Source organism: Stenella coeruleoalba, assembly GCF_951394435.1.
Source record: "Stenella coeruleoalba genome assembly, chromosome: 6".
Lineage (NCBI taxonomy): Eukaryota > Metazoa > Chordata > Mammalia > Artiodactyla > Delphinidae > Stenella > Stenella coeruleoalba.
Genome location: NC_137151.1, coordinates 64,572,721 through 64,590,707, shown reverse-complemented (window position 1 = coordinate 64,590,707; position 17,987 = coordinate 64,572,721). Strand labels below are relative to the sequence as shown.

Below are 17,987 nucleotides of genomic sequence, written 5' to 3'. Positions count from 1 at the left end.
AGACTTGATGGTCTTTAAGGCTCCCTGCACCTCTAAAGTTGTTCTTGATCTCTCTTAACAGTTGAAGGAAATCTTTGGATTCAAAATAGACTGTTCCAAATTGTCCAATGGGTGGTTAAACCCATTCATGCTGTGACAGTCACCTCAGGTCATAAAGCTTTCATATTTATTCTTTCTAGAGATGAGAAGCTGCCAGTTGTTCTTTAGTCAGCTGTAGTTATAAAGCAGTAACAATCCTCTAGGTGTATGGCTCTAATAAAAGACTTGCCCCAACACTCCCTCCCCCTTTTAAATTTAAAAAATATATTACTATTTTTTAAATTAAAAAAAAGTTTTTTACAATTTTTAAAGATTACTTTCTACTTACAGCTGCTACAAAATATTGGCTGTATTCCCCATGTTGTACAGTACATCCTTGAGCCTATCTTTTTTTTTTTTTTTTTTTTGCGGTACGTGGGCCTCTCACTGTTGTGGCCTCTCCCGTTGTGGGGCACAGGCTCCGGACATGCAGGCTCAGTGGCCATGGCTCACGGGCCCAGCCGCTCCGCGGCACGTGGCATCTTCCCGGACCGGGGCACGAACCCGTGTCCCCTGCATCGGCAGGCGGACTCTAAACCACTGCGCCACCAGGGAAACCCTTGAGCCTATCTTATACCCCGATAGGTTGTATCTCCTACTCCTCCACCCCTTTATTGTCCCTCCTCCTCTCCCCACTGGTAACCACTAGCTTGTTCTCTCTAACTGTGAGTCTGCTTCTTTTGTGATATATTTACTAGCTCTTGTATTTTTGAGATTCCACATGTAAGTGATATCATACAGTATTCGTCTTTCTCTGATTTATTTCACTTAGCATAAGGTCCTCCAAGTCCATCCACGTTGCTAGCTGCAAATGGCAAAACTTCATTCTTTTTTATGACTAATATTCCTGTGTGTGTGTGTGTATGTGTATGTAGGTATGTATCATATCCTCTTTATCCATTCGTCTGTTGATGGACACTTAGGTTGCTTCCATATCTCGGCAGTTGCTAATAATGCTGCTATGAACATTGGGGTGCCTGCATCTTTTCATATTAGTATGTTTGTTGTTTTTGGATATATAACCAGGAGTGGAATTGCTGGGTCATATGGTAGTTCTATTTTTAGTTTTTTGACAAACCTCCATATTGTTTTCCACAGCGGCTACACCAATTTACATTCCCACCAACAGTGTACATGGGTTCTCTTTTCTCCACATCCTCACCAACATATGTTATTTGTGCTCTTTTTGATGATAACCATTCTGACAGGTATGAGGTGTTATCTCATTTTGGTTTCGATTTGCATTTCCTTGATGATTAGCAATGTTGTGCATCTTTTCATGTGCCTGTTGACCACCTGCATGTCCTCTTTGGAAAAATGACTCTTCAGTTCTTCTGCACATTTTTTAATCAGTTTGTTTTTTGAAGTTGAGTTGTATGAGCTCTTTACATGTTTTAGATATTAATCCCTTATTAGACATATCATTTGCAAATATTTTCTCCCATTCAGTAGGTTGTCTTTTCATTTTACTTTTTTTAACATTTTTATTGGAGTATAATTGCTTTACAATGGTGGGTTAGTTTCTGCTATATAACAGAGTGAATCAGCTATACATATGCATATATCCCCATATCCCCTCCCTCTTGCGTCTCCCTCCCACCTTCCCTATCCCACCCCTCTAGGTGGACACAAAGCACCGAACTGATCTCCCTGTGCTATGTAGCTGCTTCCCACTAGCTATCTGTTTTACATTTGGTAGTGTATGTACGTTCATTGCCACTCTCTCACTTCGTCCCAGCTTACCCTTCCCCCTCCCCATGTCCTCAAGTCCATTCTCTATGTCTGTGTCTTTATTCCTGTCCTGCCCCTAGGTTCTTCAGAACCTTTTTTTAAAAATTTTTTTTAGATTCCATATGTATGTTAGCATACGGTATTTGTTTCTCTCTCCCTGACTTACTTCACTCTGTATGACAGTCTCTAGGTCCATCCACCTCACTACAAATAACTCAATTTTGTTTCTTTTCATGGCTGAGTAATATTCCATTGTATATATGTGCCACATCTTCTTTATCCATTCATCTGTTGATGGACACTTAGGTTGCTTCCATGTCCTGGCTATTGTAAATAGTGCTGCAGTGAACATTGTGGTACATGACTCTTTTGGAATTATGGTTTTCTTAGGGCATATGCCCAGTAGTGGGATTGCTGGGTCATATGGTAGTTCTATTTTTAGTTTCTTAAGGAACCTCCATACTGTCCTCCATAGTGGCTGTATCAGTTTACATTCCAACCAGAAGTGCAAGAGGATTCCCTTTTCTCCACACCCTCTCCAGCATTTATTGTTTTTAGATTTTTTTTTTTTTTTTTTTTTGCGATACGCGGGCCTCTCACTGTTGTGGCCTCTCCCGTTGTGGAGCACAGGCTCTGGACGCGCAGGCTCAGCGGCCATGGCTCACGGGCCCAGTGGGATCTTCCTGGACTGGGGCACCAACCTGTGTCCCCTGCATCAGCAGGTGGACTCTCAACCACTGCGCCACCACGGAAGCCCTGTAACATTCTTTATATTAAAGTCTGTTTTATCTCATATGAGTATTGCTACTCCAGCTTTCTTTTGATATCCATTTGCATGGAATATCTTTTTCCATACCCTCACTTTCAGTCTCTGTGTGTCCCTAGGTCTGAAGTGGGTCTCTTGTAGGCAGCATATATATGGGTCTTGTTTTTGTATGCATTCAGCCAATCTATGTCTTTTGGTTGGAGCATCTAGTCCATTTTCATTTAAGGTAGTTTTCCTATTACCATTTTCTTAATTGTTTTGGGTTTGTTATTGTAAGTCTTTTGCTTCTCTTGTGTTTCCTGCCTAGAGAAGTTCCTTTAGCATTTGTTTTAAAGCTGGTTTGGTGTTGCTGAATTCTCTTAGCTTTTGCTTGTCTGTAAAGGTTTTAACTTCTCCGTTGAATCTGAATGAGATCCTTGCTGGGTGGAGTAACCTTGGTTGTAGGTTTTTCTCTTTCATCACTTTAAATATATCCAGCCACTCCCTTCTGGCTTGCAGAGTGTCTGCTGAAAGATCAGCTGTTAACCTCATGGGAATTCCCTTGTATGTTATTTATTGTTTTTTTCTTACTGGTTTTAATATTTTTCTTTGTATTTAATTTTTGAAAATTTGATTAATATGTGGTTTGGCATGTTTTTCATTGGATTTATCCTGTATGGGACTCTCTGTGCTTCCTGGGCTTGATTGACTATTTCCTTTCCCACGTTAGGGAAGTTTTCAACTGTAATCTCTTCAAATATTTTCTCAGTCCCTTTCTTTCTCTCTTCTTCTTCTGGGACCCCCCCCCTTATAATTCGAATGTTGGTGGATTTAATGTTTTCCCAGAGGTCTCTGAGACTGTCCTGCATTCTTTTCATTGCTTTTTCTTTATTCTGCTCTGCAGTAGTTATTTCCACTATTTTATCTTCCAGGTCACCAATCCGTTCTTTTGCCTCAGTTTTTCTGCTATTGATTCCTTCTAGAGAATTTTAAATTTCATTTATTGTGTTGTTCATCATTGGTTGTTTGCTCTTTAGTTCTTCTAGTTTCTTGTTAAATGTTTCTTGTATTTTCTCCTTTCTGTTTCCAAGTTGTTTTTTTTTTTTGTGGTCCGCGGGCCTCTCACTGTTGTGGCCTCTCCCGTTGCAGAGCACAGGCTCCGGACGAGCAGGCTCAGTGGCCATGGCTCACGGGACCTGCTGCGCCGCGGCATGTGGGATCTTCCCGGACCGGGACACGAACCCGTGTCCCCTGCCTCGGCAGGCGGACTCTCAACCACTGCGCCACCAGGGAAGCCCTGTTTCCAAGATTTTGGATCATCTTTACTATCATTATTCTGAATTATTTTTCAGGTAGACTGCCTATTTCCTCTTCATTTGTTAGGTCTGGTGGGTTTTTACCTTGCTCCTTCATCTGCTGTGTGTTTCTGTCTTCTCATTTTGCTTATCTTACTGTGTTTGGGGTCTTCTTGTTGCAGGCTGCAGGTTCGTAGTTCCCATTGTTTTTGGTGTCTTCCCCAAGTGGGTAAGGTTGGTTCAGTGGGTTGTGTAGGCTTCCTGGTGGAGGGGACTGGTGCCTGTGTTCTGGTGGATGAGGCTGGATCTTGTCCTTCCTGTGGGCAGGACCACATCTGGTGGTGTGTTTTGGGGTGTCTGTGAACTTATTATGATTTTAGGCAGCCTCTCTGCTAATGGGTGGGTTTGTGTTCCTGTCTTGCTAGTTGTTTGACATAGGGTGTCTAGCAGTGTAGCTTGCTGGCCGTTGAGTGGAGTTGGGTCTTAGTGTTGAGATTGAGATCTCTGGGAGAGCTTTTGCGGTTTGATATTACGTGGGTCCGGGAGGTCTCTGGTGGACGAGTGTCCTGAACTCGGCTCTCCTACCTCAGAGTCTCAGGCCTGACTGACACCCGGCTGGAGCACCAAGACTCTGTCAGCCATATGGCTCCAAACTCCGGAGCTCCACAGTCAGAGGCCCTCTTTTGCATGTGCTGTCTCTCCCCTTCTGCCATTTTTAATTTTTTAATTAATTGATTGATTGATTTTTCGTTGTGCCAGGTCTTAGTTGCAGCATGTGAATTCTTAGTTGTGGCATGCATGTGCGATGTAGTTCTCTGACCAGGGATCAAAGCTGCGTCCCCTGCATTGGGAGGCGAATTCTTAACCACTGAGCCACCAGGGAAGTCCCTGTCTTTTCATTTTGTCAGTGGTTTCCTTTGCTGTGCAAAAGCCAACTCAACATCCCTTCCCCTTTTTAGAATTCTTCTTTGTGTCCATATTCTTGCGTTTGTCTGTGGAAACCAGAAGGCTTTTATAGTCAAGGGCTTAACTGACTGGGCGTGGTAGTCCCATGTCATGTACACTTATTTTACCGTTTCTGGGAATTTGTTTTCTTCTTTCCTGTTTTGCAGTTTTCCCAATGTGAGAATGTTCTGGGATGTGGATGGAGGATGGAGGGGTGGGATTGGGGGGCGATTTACAACAGGTAGGGCTGAGCTTCCCATCAGCAGCTTGTTAAAGACTTTTGTTGATTTCTCTGCTGGGTACCAGGCCCAGCGCTAACTTGCTACTTATCACTTTCTCTGTGGCTCCCTTCAGTGATGGTCTCTTGTTCTGGAGACCTTGACTGGAAAATACACTCTGCTATCAGCAGGGCTCTTTGTAGTGTTTGGCCCTGGTATCTGGAGCATTCTGGATTGAGCCCAACATGCTGCGATCTGCAGGGCTGGTGAGGTTGATCCAGTGGGACTTGGAGTAACAGCTGATGGAGAAGCAGTGAGGTTAGGGACAGGCAGCCCCTTTTAAACAACCTGTGACAGTGGCGTTTGCTCCTTGCACTGAGCTCTAGAGAGAGTGAGGTTCTCTAGGTTGTTTCTCTTTTCTTCAACCATATAGGGCAGAAAATGTTTTCCTAGGAAGGGCAAAAGAGGGAAGGAAAGGGAGAGGTGCGCTTCTGACTTGTGGGAGGTAGGAAAAAACCATGGACGTTAGAGTCCTGCAGACCTGACTCAGATCCCGGCTCAGGTACTTGTTAACTAACTGTGTGGGCAAGTTTTCCGAGTCCCAGTGTTCTCACATATAAAATGAGGCTAATAACAAAAACTGCGCAGGCTTGTAACAAGAATTATGCGAGGAAAATGCCGACTATATAGTGGGTGGTCAGTATCTGTGGAGTTTCTTCCCCAGTGAACACAGGTGGGACTTCCTGGAACAGAAGCCGTGAACGTGGAGACCTGTCTTTGGAGCATTAGGGTGACCTGCTCGGGTCATAGATCAGGGGGCCAGAGCTCATGATGAGACCACAGGGCAGAACTTCAGTGCTTAAACACACCCGTTCGGGCGCTTCTTTGGGGTGGGAAAGCCTTGATTTGCACAGGAAGTGTCGTGCCTTTCTCTCACGTGTGTCAGGAAATCTAAAACTGGTCTCCCCTCCTTATTGACAAAAGATCCTCCCTCCTGCCCTTTGGACGAGATTCGGTGACTCATTTGGGAAAGAGTACCCAAAGAAAAACTTGAAGGAGAAAAGTGGACGGTCACATCTGCCCCCTTTTGCACAGTCCCGAGTACAGGCTGTTTCTCTCCTTGGCAGTCTTGCAGGGAGAGGATTTATGTGATGAGAATGAGATTTTTGGTATTCTTTGCAGAATTGAGATGCCTTAACCTGGAGGTCTTTTTGCCCCTACGGAATACAAATCCGTTTAGGAGCTCTTTGTTCTCTGCCACAAATCATTACACGTCTGCAGTTTGCTCTTATAAAATATGGATGCTGACACGACTCTGCCTCTTAGGAATTTGAGTGCATTAGCTAATGATCATGAAACCTTAGAAATGGGAAACGCATATGAATGCTGAGAGCTTTTGTAATTACACATTTGCATCATTTTGCTTGGTATCCTTGAAGAGTCCTGCTTTCAGCATGAGAATACTCAGGTTGATTCCTGTTCTTCTAATTGTAGAGCAAAATTGGAAGACATAAGCTCACAGAGTGCTCAGAGTAGATAATAAGTTGTCACAGCATCTCATGGAAGCCCTGAAGTAGCTCAGGCTGGAGTGGTTTGGTTTGGGCTGAAGGGGGAGAGGAGCTTGAGATACTGTAAAGGCACTGACATGGGAAGGCATCAGCATGAGACGATGGTAATGGCGTCCACGCAGGGGTGTGCTTAGATGCTTATGTCTCTTATTCTTTTTTACAATAATTAATTAATTAATTATTTTTGGCAGCATTGGGTCTTCGTTGCTGTGCTCAGGCTTGCTCTAGTTGCGGTGAGCGGGCTTCTCATTGCAGTGGTTTCTGTTGCGGAGCACGGGCTCTAGGTGCACAGGCTTCAGTAGTTGTGGCTTGAGGGTTCCAGAGCACAGGCTCAGTGGTTGTGGCGCACGGGCTTAGTTGCTCCGTGGCATGTGGGATCTTCCCGGACCAGGGCTCGAACCCTGGCAGGGCTCGAAATTGGCAGGCGGATTCTTAACCACTGCTCCACCAGGGAAGCCCTCTCTTATTCTTGTGACATGAGACCCATCACTTTCTCAGCCTTTGTTCTGGGCAGCAGTGAACACCCTGTATTGCAATGGGCTCTTTTTTTTTTTTTTACACCTTTATTGGGGTATAATTGCTTTACAATGGTGTGTTAGTTTCTGCTTTATAACAAAGTGAATCAGTTATACATATACATATGTTCCCATACGCAATGGGCTCTTTTGATGTGGGTCACCTTCCTGGATCGTTAAGCCTCTGAAGTGCAGGTACTGTCTTTGTATTCTCTAGAAACATGCAGTTTTTCCTTTTTCTCCTTCATAGAATTATTTTCGGACTTAAGAAACTCTTTAAAAAGATGTCAAATGATAATGTTTTGAATACTTGGAGTAGAAACTTAAAAAAATAGATATTAATTTGTGAAGGGGGTCACAGATAGTAACCAGACAGCGTGCCACTTGATAGCTGATGTTGTTTTTATTTCGTTTCAGGCAGTGGCGCTACAGCTGTGGTGCAGGCTGCTCTATGTAAACCCAGGCAAGAACGTGTAGCAATAAAGCGGATCAACTTGGAAAAATGCCAGACCAGCATGGATGAACTATTAGTAAGTAAAAGTGAAGGGGATACTGCTTGTTGCTTTTCTTAACTCATGGATACATAGAGATGGGCCGGAGAAGCAGGAGAGCAGAGAGCAGAGGCAACTTGGTGTTTTCTCCTGTTCGGACACACTTATTTCTTGGAAAGCAGCCCACATGGCTTTTTTCCCCTTATGATTGTGTTGTGTAATATACAGCTTACTTTGCTTTGACAAACAGAATTTTGCTCGGTCCTCATAATCCCCAGGTGGGGAGGGCCTCAGTGTTAACACTCTTTTTTATGAAATGAGGGAACAGACTCAGATGACCTAAGGTCATGTGATACTGAGTGCAGAGACTCAGATGACCTAAGGTAATGTGATACTGAGTGCAGAGTTAGATGGTGAGCTTCTGGTCCTCAGTCTTGAATCCTGATGCAACTAGGACTTACTCCCTAAACAATTTGCTGGTCATTTTGGCTTTCATAAATTACAAAATCTCCTATAAATTTCAGTTGTTCAAAATACTGCTGGGTAGCTTGCATTCTTATTGGCTAATGACAGGAGTTTATTTTTTGTACAGGGCAACTTGTACTTCTTCTAAATAAAGTACATTACATAAATAACTGGAGCTTGTCGGTGTGGATATGACTGTAGTACCATTGGTTGGTTGAAGGAACATTTGCTTTAGGCTTAGCTGACTCATTATTAAATGAAGAGCTTGGCAAATGGTTATTAGTTGCCCAGCAAACTGTGAAGGGTTTGAGAGTTTAATCTCATAAATATAGTTGTCGATCCACCTGCCAATTTTCTTTTTTTTCCTTTTGGTCGTTTATTTGAGGATAGTAGAATACTGCAGTGGAGGAGTTAACTGATTGGTTATCCCAGCACTAATCCCAGGACAAATATTAGTCCAATAGCTCCATACACGCTACCAAGTGTAATGACAGTTGGCTCCCGATGAAGAAGCCTTTTGTTAAAGCCTACATTGGGGGAATGGAATGTCATTAACAAGAGCTTTTTTGTCTTTACTCAGAATATAGCTTTTACTTCAGGCATAATTACAGTACACAACTATAGTATAAATTAAGTACTAAGATAAAGCTGTACTTTTCCAGATCTATTTGGTCTTACATTTCAAATTGGACTACACAAAGCATAGTTTTCACTGGGATTGAAGCAGCAGATTGCCTTCTAAACCTCAGATTAAAGGAAGGCCTTCCACAACTTAATGTTAATTTCCAAAAAAAAAAAACTTTTTTTTTTTTTGCATATATTTAAGGCTTTTACTCTCTTCGAAATTTCAACTGTGCTTTGCTCTTACTGAAATTATTACTGCATACTTCTGTTGCTTGTTATCACGGTGACCAATAAAATTGTGCCTTTGTCATCGGACCAGTTTTCAAGATCACTTTCCGGAGTGGAAAAAGCTTTAAACAAACTGTGGAGAGAGCTGTGTCCTGCTTTCGCCACTAACTTGTTTTTCAGTTTTCGTCAAGTTACCTAACGGTTCTGCACGCTTTAAAAAGAGCTGAATCCCAAGATCTCTAAGATCCCATTAGGAGTCCTCAAGTTCTGTGGCTATACAAAGTACACATTAATTTTTAAAAAACCTTGGAGTATACATTTATACTTATGCCCTATTTGGAAATAGCACTCTTGGCCATGACAACTTTGCCCATGACAGTTGTATTTGATCGTGGTGTTCTGTTGGAGGTCTCACAGCCATCTTTTTACCACCAGCAGAATATTTATACAGAATATGTGTAAGGCTTGTGTGTACTTGTATCTGACAGCTCTGAAAGCAGCCTGCTGGGCTGATGCTTTGGTCTCTGGTTCCTACCAAGCTGTCAGTTGCCCAAAGCTTCCGTGTTTTCCCCTTGCTGACTTCTTACCAGCAGTCGGCTGCCAGCGATGATAGCTGTGTAAGGGTCCTAATGGAGGCATGAGGGAGAGACTATCATTCCGGGCCATTTTCTCTATTACCCCGGCACCAGGAACCATAGCTGTGTCATTTGGAGTTGCTCGTAATTTAGCCAGAGCTGTCAGTGTGAGGACTGGTGCTCTTATGGCTTTGTGCTTGGCTCCATTAATCTGAGGTCTTAAGATTTACAAGTTTGCTTATTAGCAGTTAACTTATTTCTTTCATTCTTCCCCCCCTGCACCCCCGTCCCAGCAATGCCCATGTTGTGTTAATGGAGTATAGTGTATGTGCATAATTATCTGTTTTTCATTTTAAAAGATGTATTGATTTGTTGCTCTGATCTTTCCTTAATTTTGAACCTTTGACCTTTCGATGTCTTGCTATTTCTAGGGATGGGGAGAATGGCTCTGGTTGTTTAGGACACAAAACTCCCAGGTCCTTTGCAAACAAAAAGAAATGGAATTTACAGTACAGGCTGCCTAAAGTTGTCAGGCTTCTGTAGCCCAGCTATCGGCCCGTGATTGTGTGGCGCAAAGTTGCTGTAATCCTTTTCGATTTCTAATCCTGCTGCTGCTCGCGCTTTTATTATCTCTGTGGGTTCACATTTTGGCAGTGTTTGGACATCCGGTATCCTAATAATCCTTTAATTCTGTGTGTGTGTGTATTATATACAGGTCAGTGCCTTGTGTCATTTCACAAACTGTCCCCTGTGTTGACTGGAAACCATTGTCCTTAGAAGAAACAATGGCCGCTGGAATCCTTATCTTGTGGGAGTGTTATGTTATAGAAGTCACAGTTATCAGCTATTTGCTGGCTACAGGAACAGCTGCCTCCCCTGTTGAAACTCTCACCTCCCACCCCTACTGTCTGCCCTGTCCCTACCCCGCTGCCCTGACTCCCATAGGTGGGATTTACCCATGGAGGTTGGGTATGATGGCAGAGAACAGTTTTGGAAAACTGGCCCTGGACTCTGCTTCTTTATGTGATGGAGGCTGTCCGAGTTTTCCATGGTCATAGAGTTTGTTCGAGGTTTGACTGAAGAAGATTCGAGTGGTCATGATTTCTTTTCCTTTTTTTAAATTTATTTTTTAATTGCAGTATCATGATTTCTGAAGCAAAGTAATAATCACGGTGTCATCTTCTCTGAGAATGAAGGGAGGAAGAGAAATGTTCAGTGAGATCACTGGTGCTAAACAATTGGTAATTTAAATAAAATTTATGCTGTTGAAATAAGTACTGTAATATCCTCAGAGATACTAATTTATTTGGTGAATACTTGAGTTTCTCCATTGTGCTTAGGCCCGTAAAAAGGATGAGTTTGGGGTATATACATGAGAGGACAAAGGTATACGCTCACTAAAAATTCATTTCATTTTAACAATTAGATTAGAACATCCTAGAGTAAATGTTTTCCTTGGCATCACATGAGTAGCATTTAACCTACTCAGTCTAAACTAATTATTTTTCTATGCATTGTTTTGAATTTTCTTATGTGTTTTTGACTTTGGCTTATACATCCTAATCTTGCTAGGTTTGATGATCTTGGTGGTTAATTTTCCAGGAGCCAAGGGGTTTTACTGGTCTGTTCTATATTCTTAACCATCCCAACCTAGATACTTTGATAATTTCTGAGAGTTGTTCATCCCATGTTTGTTGTTAACCCCATATTTTGTTAATCCCACAGTGTTAAAAATGACTAATTATAATTAGCTTAACACCCTCTGGAAGATATAGTTTTAGAGCAGAATTTGTTCACTCCATAGTTATTAAAACCCTGCTAGATGGTAGGCACTGAGCTAGATGGTGGGAAAGCAAAGAGGGGTCTTTTTTGTTGTGGAGCCCAGGGACTGGCCAGTGAGTCTCTTCATTTTGGTACTGGGTTGGTGAGATGTTTGAGCTAGGAATATCTTTCTGCAGAGTTCCTCTTTATTTGTCTAGAAATGGGTTAGCAGATTGATAGATTCTCTAATGTGTACTCCATTGAGGAAGTTCTTGCTTTCCAGTAGGAACTTAAGGCTTGCTAAGTGGGTCTGACCCACCGTCATGCAGACTAGTATATTCTTGTTGAAGATGGCCTCGAGGTTTCTTGAAAGGCCTTGGTTCTCTGGTTTGTGGTCAACCTCAAAGGTTAGGGATGCTACTCGAGGGCACACTTGGCTTCCGTTAAAATTTATTACGTGGGTGGAGAATTTATTCCATGGTCAGATGACTTTTCTGAAGTCATCTATCTTTTTCAGTCTCTGTTAAACCAGGTGACAGTGAATTCCATAAATGTGACACAGTCCTTCCTTTTATTTATCCTAAATCCCACTTTTTTCAGCCTTCAGGGCACACTCTCCTTTAGTTCTACCCAGGGATTGTTGACCATTTTGGGTCATCATCTCACTTGACTTTATGATTTTTAGATTTTAATCATATCCTTCTCAATTTTTTTTCTCTAGACTAGAATTCTCATATTTTTAGTCTGTCCTTGGTACTGAGTCACAGAAAACTCAGTACCATTTTCTCATTCTTTAATATACATCAGTGCTATCAAATCTTACAGTTTAATTCTTAGGGGCAGGAGTGCTTTACGTGTAGGAAAAACCATGGCCCTGGACTTGGACAAAGTGCTTATTTCTTAAAAAACACCTATGCACCAGTGATGAATGCTGCAATTTGTGGTAGAGGGAAGATTGCTTCCTGGGTCAGAGGGCCTGCATTCTCCACTTGGGTCCTGGACTTGGGATGAATCACTTTCACTTCTGGTGCACAGTCTCCTCATTTGTTCAATAAGGAAGTATACTCGAAGGCAAAAATTTATTTTCACCACCAAAAGTTCTATGATTCTGTGTATTTAAAAATTAATTCTTTTAATGAAATCCCCTTTTAAAATCATTTAAATAGAAACACTAATTACTAGCAAATTATGCTTTATAATTCAGGATGCTTTATAATTCAGGATAGTGTCAAGTCACTCCAGTGTTGTGGTGTAACGGTAAAAATTCACCATAAATTCGTAGATTTGGGTACACAGAGGGCCATCTGTTTCTCCTATGTACATAATGAAAAAATTTCTGTCTTGAAATAGAACAACTCTAGCATTTGCCCTTCTCTTCCTGTATCATCTTATAAAGATATTTTGCTCTCACTGACAGTATTTGTAAGTAAATCGTGCTTACATTGCTCAGAACGAAGCCCTGCTCATTTTGCTTTCTGCTATAGTGCTATTTTATTTATATATTTATTTTTTAATAAATTTCTTTCTTTCTCCTCCCGCCGCCCGGCGCGGGCTTCTGATTGCAGTGGCTTTTCTTGTTGTGGAGCACAGACTCTAGGCACGTGGGCTTCAGTAGCTGTGGCACGTGGGCTCAGTAGTTGTAGCTCACAGGCTCTGGAGTGCAGGATCAGTAGTTGTGGCACATGGGCTTAGTTGCTCCGCAACATGTGGGATCTTCCCAGCCCAGGGCCCGAACCTGTGTCACCTGCATTGGCAGGTGGATTCTTAACCACTGCGCCCCTAGGGAAGTCCCTATTTTATTAATTATTTTGCTTTTCTCTTGATCTGCAGTTCCCTCTGTACTCCCCTTTCTCTACCCCTGACCCTTTACCTTTCCCCCCTCACTCCTTCCATACTTTCCTTCCATTTCTTTAGAGGAATGAATTAGCTATGATTTGTAGGTTATTTTAGAGAATAAAGCTCTAGATATTGACTTTGCCCAATGGTCATTTGAGAGAATAGTTATCTCTTATTATCTGACACAGGCTTCTCTCTTCCTTTTAAAATTAAATTATAGTATTTGGGGACCTCTAAGCAGTTCCTCTAGTCAGAAGGCGTTTTTTCCCTTTTAATTGAGATTTTAAAAAATGAAGAAGAAAATTTCTTCTGGTGCATTTTAACCCAATCTCTGTAATTGTGTTAATACTTTTGCAAATCTTGTTTATTATAGAAAAAAATTTATACCAGTTTGAGGACATCAGCTTAAAAAGCTGGAAGCTATAATGTATGTGTTTTCTCTGTTGTGTCAGTGAAAGTACTTTACATTCTTTTTGAACTGAAGAACTTTCTAATTAGTAAATTAATTATTCATATCCCAGCACATCCCTTGTGATATGTGGTAATAAATTGCATTTGGCTATTTCTTGTAGAATCTTTTGTTCCAAGGGTATAGCGTTAAAATATAAGCCTACTTCACTGACTGTAGTACTATTTTGAGCATTTCAGTCTCAAGTATTACATTTTATAGTGTCATTTGTCCCTTGCCACTTGGCTTTGTAATTATTTTCATATGATTTGATGTTTGTGCTTACCCAAGTATAGTCCAATTGAGGGCAGAATTAGAAATGAGAAACTTTTGGATAATTTGAGGACGTACCATTTTGTTTTGTTTTGTTTTGTTTTTTGCGGTATGCGGGCCTCTCACTGCTGCGGCCTCTCCCGTTGCGGAGCACAGGCTCCGGACGCGCAGGCTCAGCGGCCATGGCTCACGGGAGCGGCATGTGGGATCTTCCCGGACTGGGGCATGAACCCGTGTCCCCTGCATCGGCAGGCGGACTCTCAACCACTGCGCCACCAGGGAAGCTCAGGACGTACCATTTTTAAGAAATTAGAGAATATCACATATGCAAAAGTAACTTAGTTTTACAGCTCTAAAGTTACATTAGCTTAGGAATATGTATAATTTGGCTGGAGAAAAATAATTTTCTTTTTGGAACGTTAAATTTAAAAGTTATATCATAGCAGATCCAGATAATAATTAAATATCCTAATTGAATTTACTTTTAAGTATTCTTATACATTTGTTAGAAATGGCTTGCTAAAATGTTTAACATCTCTCTCTTTTTTTTTTTTTCAAAATGTAAACAGAAATTAACATTTCAAGGCCCCTCAGGTTTCTGGACTTACATGTGCTTGGTAACAGAGAGACCCAGTACATACTCATTTTCAGAGTAGGAGAAAACGGGGAAAACATTCCCAGATTGAATGAATACAACTTCAGTTACATCTTTTTTTTTTTTTTTTTTTTAATACTTCACTTTTGCCATCCTCATAAACTTCTGGAAAATGTTATTGCTTGGGTTGAGACAGATGGTTCTGTTCTTTCCTATGTTATTGTCTTTCTTATTTTGGTTTGATTATATTTCCACAATTAATTAAGCTGACTCTGAAAAAGAAGGACTCGGAAACAGGGAGAAGCCTGAAGAGTGTTCAGCGGGGTTTCTGCCTCTGTTCCCTGGCAGAACCCCAGACTGCAGATCATACCCAGGCGTGGGACACGGGAGGCTGCAAAAAAGAAACACACGTTTCACCTCGCACTCTTATCCTTTGGTGATGAAGGCAAAAATAGCAGCAGTGCTGAAAACTGGCCTGGAGGTTTCTAGCAGCATTAATTGGCTGACAAGAAAGATGCTTCGTGTTTCTGTTTTTAACGAAGTCTTCGACTTTTTTTCCCCCAGTATACCCAATCATGGACAGTTAAATGATCAGATAGCAGTTCTTGACAGCTGAGTCTGATTCAGATTCCTGATGGCCAGCTTAAGAGCTTGCAGAACCCATAAGGCATCCTTGTTACTGTTTGCTGAAGAACTTTTTCAGCCAACTCTGAAAGAAAATGGTTCTTCCCCATTGAACTTTGCACATCACTCCTTTACTCTTTGCTTTCTTTCCTCTCCTTGGAAAGAGTTATTTTCTCTTGGTGAAAAATAACTATGGCGGCGACTTTTTCATTTCCAAGCAAAATTCTTTAGTCTTTTGGGGAACAGTTTTTGCAGAATGACCATCATTCATAACCAAGCAGATAGGCCCTGGGATGGGCATTCTGTTCTGTCGGAAGTAGATGTTTACCCATTGTGATTTCTCTGCTGATTTCAAGGGATTTTCCAGACCTACCTCCAGCTCCCCTGATACTTTACCTTTTACAACTGCTCTCTCTAGTTTTAAATACTTCTCCACAAACACTGATTAAGGCTATCACAAAATTTGTTTCCCTTTTCCTAATTTCTTACAAGTGTTTCCCTGTCTTCAAAACATCTAGACTTCCCCCATTTCTAATCCTGTCTTCATCTGGACTGTACTTGGATAGACAGATACCAAATCATATGAAAATAATTATAAAACTAACTGGTGAGGGACATTGGTTGATTTACTCATAAATAGTACAGGTCAGAATATTTGACTTAACTCTTCCTTGAGTAGGTTTTTTCCTATTGGTACTCTTATTTTAAAAGAGGCAGAAGTTTGCTGCATATGTGGCATTTAATTTTTTGTAATTAAAAAACCCTCACAATGACATTTTTCATGATTGAAAATGACAGTCCAAAAAATACAGTGCTCTTAGGAGAGCTTTGTCATCTTTTCCTTCCAATTCTTGGCTGACATTTGAAATCATTGAAGTTTATGGGTTTTTTTTTTTCTTTTTCTTAAAAAAAAATTCAGCTACTTACAGTATTGGGTTACTTATGAATGTTGATGAGCTTACCCTTCATAATGATGCTGATGTTATGGAAGTGCAAGCCTGACGACGACTTTCTGAAAAGTGTTTTCAATTAACGCGGTGACCCTCATATCATTTAAGGAATTCTTTAGATGCTTGGAGGGTGTTGCATACATTTTAAAGATGTATTTGGTTATCTCTTGCATTTGGAAATATACGTTTTATTTGATAGTATTTGTGGGTCATATATTTATTTTTCCTTTTTAGATTAAGTTGCAGTGTGGAAATGTGCTTGGGAGGTAGATGTTTCTCTCAGCATTTCCTTGAAAGAATGAATGCATCTCAGTGCTTAGCTGGAAAGCAGCGCTTCTCAGCCTTCGCTACACAGTAGAATCACCTGGGAGCTTTTGAAAAATTTCATTCCCAGGCTGTGTCGTAAACCAATTTTACATCAGTGTCTCTGGGGCTGAGATCCAGGCATTGGTATTTTTTAAAGCTCCCGAGGCAGCCAAGGTTGAGAACAAGTACTTCAGAATAAAGTTAGAAGTAGCACCTCCTCAGATTTAACTGCACGTGATGTTGGAACTTGGGTGGGTGTGACTTCTCAACCAAGGCTGAGTAGGATATTTTGCCACCAGTATCAGATAAAGAAGAATTTATTTAAGATTTAGCTAAGGTATTAAAATATGCTAATTTGGTTAAGTATAGTTTACTCTTTTGAATTCAGGATCCATTTAAATCTCTTTCCTTTTAGCACTTTGTGAATCGCATCGTCTTCAGGACAACAGAAACTAGACTTTAACTTTTTCCTAATTCTTCTGTCTCCAAGCTCTTTTTTGTTTCTCTTTGTTCTGAAAGCTTTGCATAATCTGTTTAGACTTCTTAATTTCAAAAGCGTTTGAGGCAGCATACTAGATACATGAAGTATGATAAGGTGGTATAAATTAAACACAGGATGAGATACTAAGGGAAAACACAGTTGAGGATGTTGTAGAGTTAGGAATGAAGCGAAAAACTCATGGCCCGATGACCTGGACACGTGTTACAGGACACTCCTTGAGCCAGCAGGGCGCAGAGCATGTTCATTATGTGACATTTCTGTGGGGAAGGGTGAGGGCTGCCGCTAAGGGCTGTCTCTGTGCCTCTGAGACTTCAGTCGGGAACGTGGGACACATGGGATTAGTGATCAGCGTGGGCATGCTCACACACAAAGAAGGAACTGAGACATCGAGGGACTGACTTTCAGCCTTCCTGTCATGTGCTAGGCCTTCTGCAGGGAGTTGTATAGATCTCATTTTGCTTATTTCACAACAGTCCTGTGTAGATGGCATTATTAAGCTTGTATTACAGAAAAGGATTCTGAGGCTCAGAGATGCTGGATGACCTGCGCAGGTAATCAGGCTGTGGTCAGTGGCAAAGCCAAGCTTCCAAGCCAGCTGTGTCTTAGAGTGCAGCCCTTCCGAAGTGGCTCCTGCTGGCTCACATCCCTGTTAATCATGGTTCCTGCTTATTCTCAGTAATAGTAATAGGAGAAAAAAATTTTGGGGGGATGGTTAGACAAAGGCCATATAACAATATTAGAAAGTTGCTCATAAATATTTAAACACAGTTTTTTTGTTTTGTTTTGTTTTTTAAATTTAAAACTTTCCCGGCTTCCCTGGTGGCGCAGTGGTTGAGAGTCCGCCTGCTGACGCAGGGGACGCGGGTTCATGCCCCGGTCCGGGAGGATCCCACGTGCCGCGGAGCGGCTGGGCCCGTGGGCCATGGCCGTTGGGCCTGCGCGTCCGGAGCCTGTGCTCCGCAACAGGAGGGGCTGCGGCGGTGAGAGGCCTGCCTACCGCAAAAAAACCAAACCAAAACAAAAAAACTTCCCAGTTTTGGGGGGTAGTTTTTTTCCTCCCAGCTCATCACATTTTCAGGGTAGGACGCTTTATGTTTTTCTGTGCAGCCAAACCTAGTTTGTCCCATATAAGAGGGATGTGTCATGTCCTGTTTCGGCGAATTCATCCGGGCTGGGCCAGCAGCAGTGTGTGGGTGTCCCTCTTTGATCTGCCT

The 17,987-nt window shown here is 41.8% G+C and overlaps 1 protein-coding gene across 4 annotated transcripts in view; it reads left to right on the top strand.

Annotated features, from left to right (window-relative positions):
- STK39 (serine/threonine kinase 39) overlaps window positions 1–17,987 on the top strand; it is a 311,340-nt gene that overhangs the window by 57,832 nt on the left and 235,521 nt on the right. For all 4 annotated transcript variants that reach the window (XM_079925347.1, XM_079925350.1, XM_079925348.1 and 1 more), the window contains exon 2: window positions 7,513–7,625. In XM_079925347.1, coding sequence (XP_079781473.1) covers window positions 7,513–7,625 — 113 coding nt within the window. The remainder of the gene's footprint in view (window positions 1–7,512; window positions 7,626–17,987) is intronic.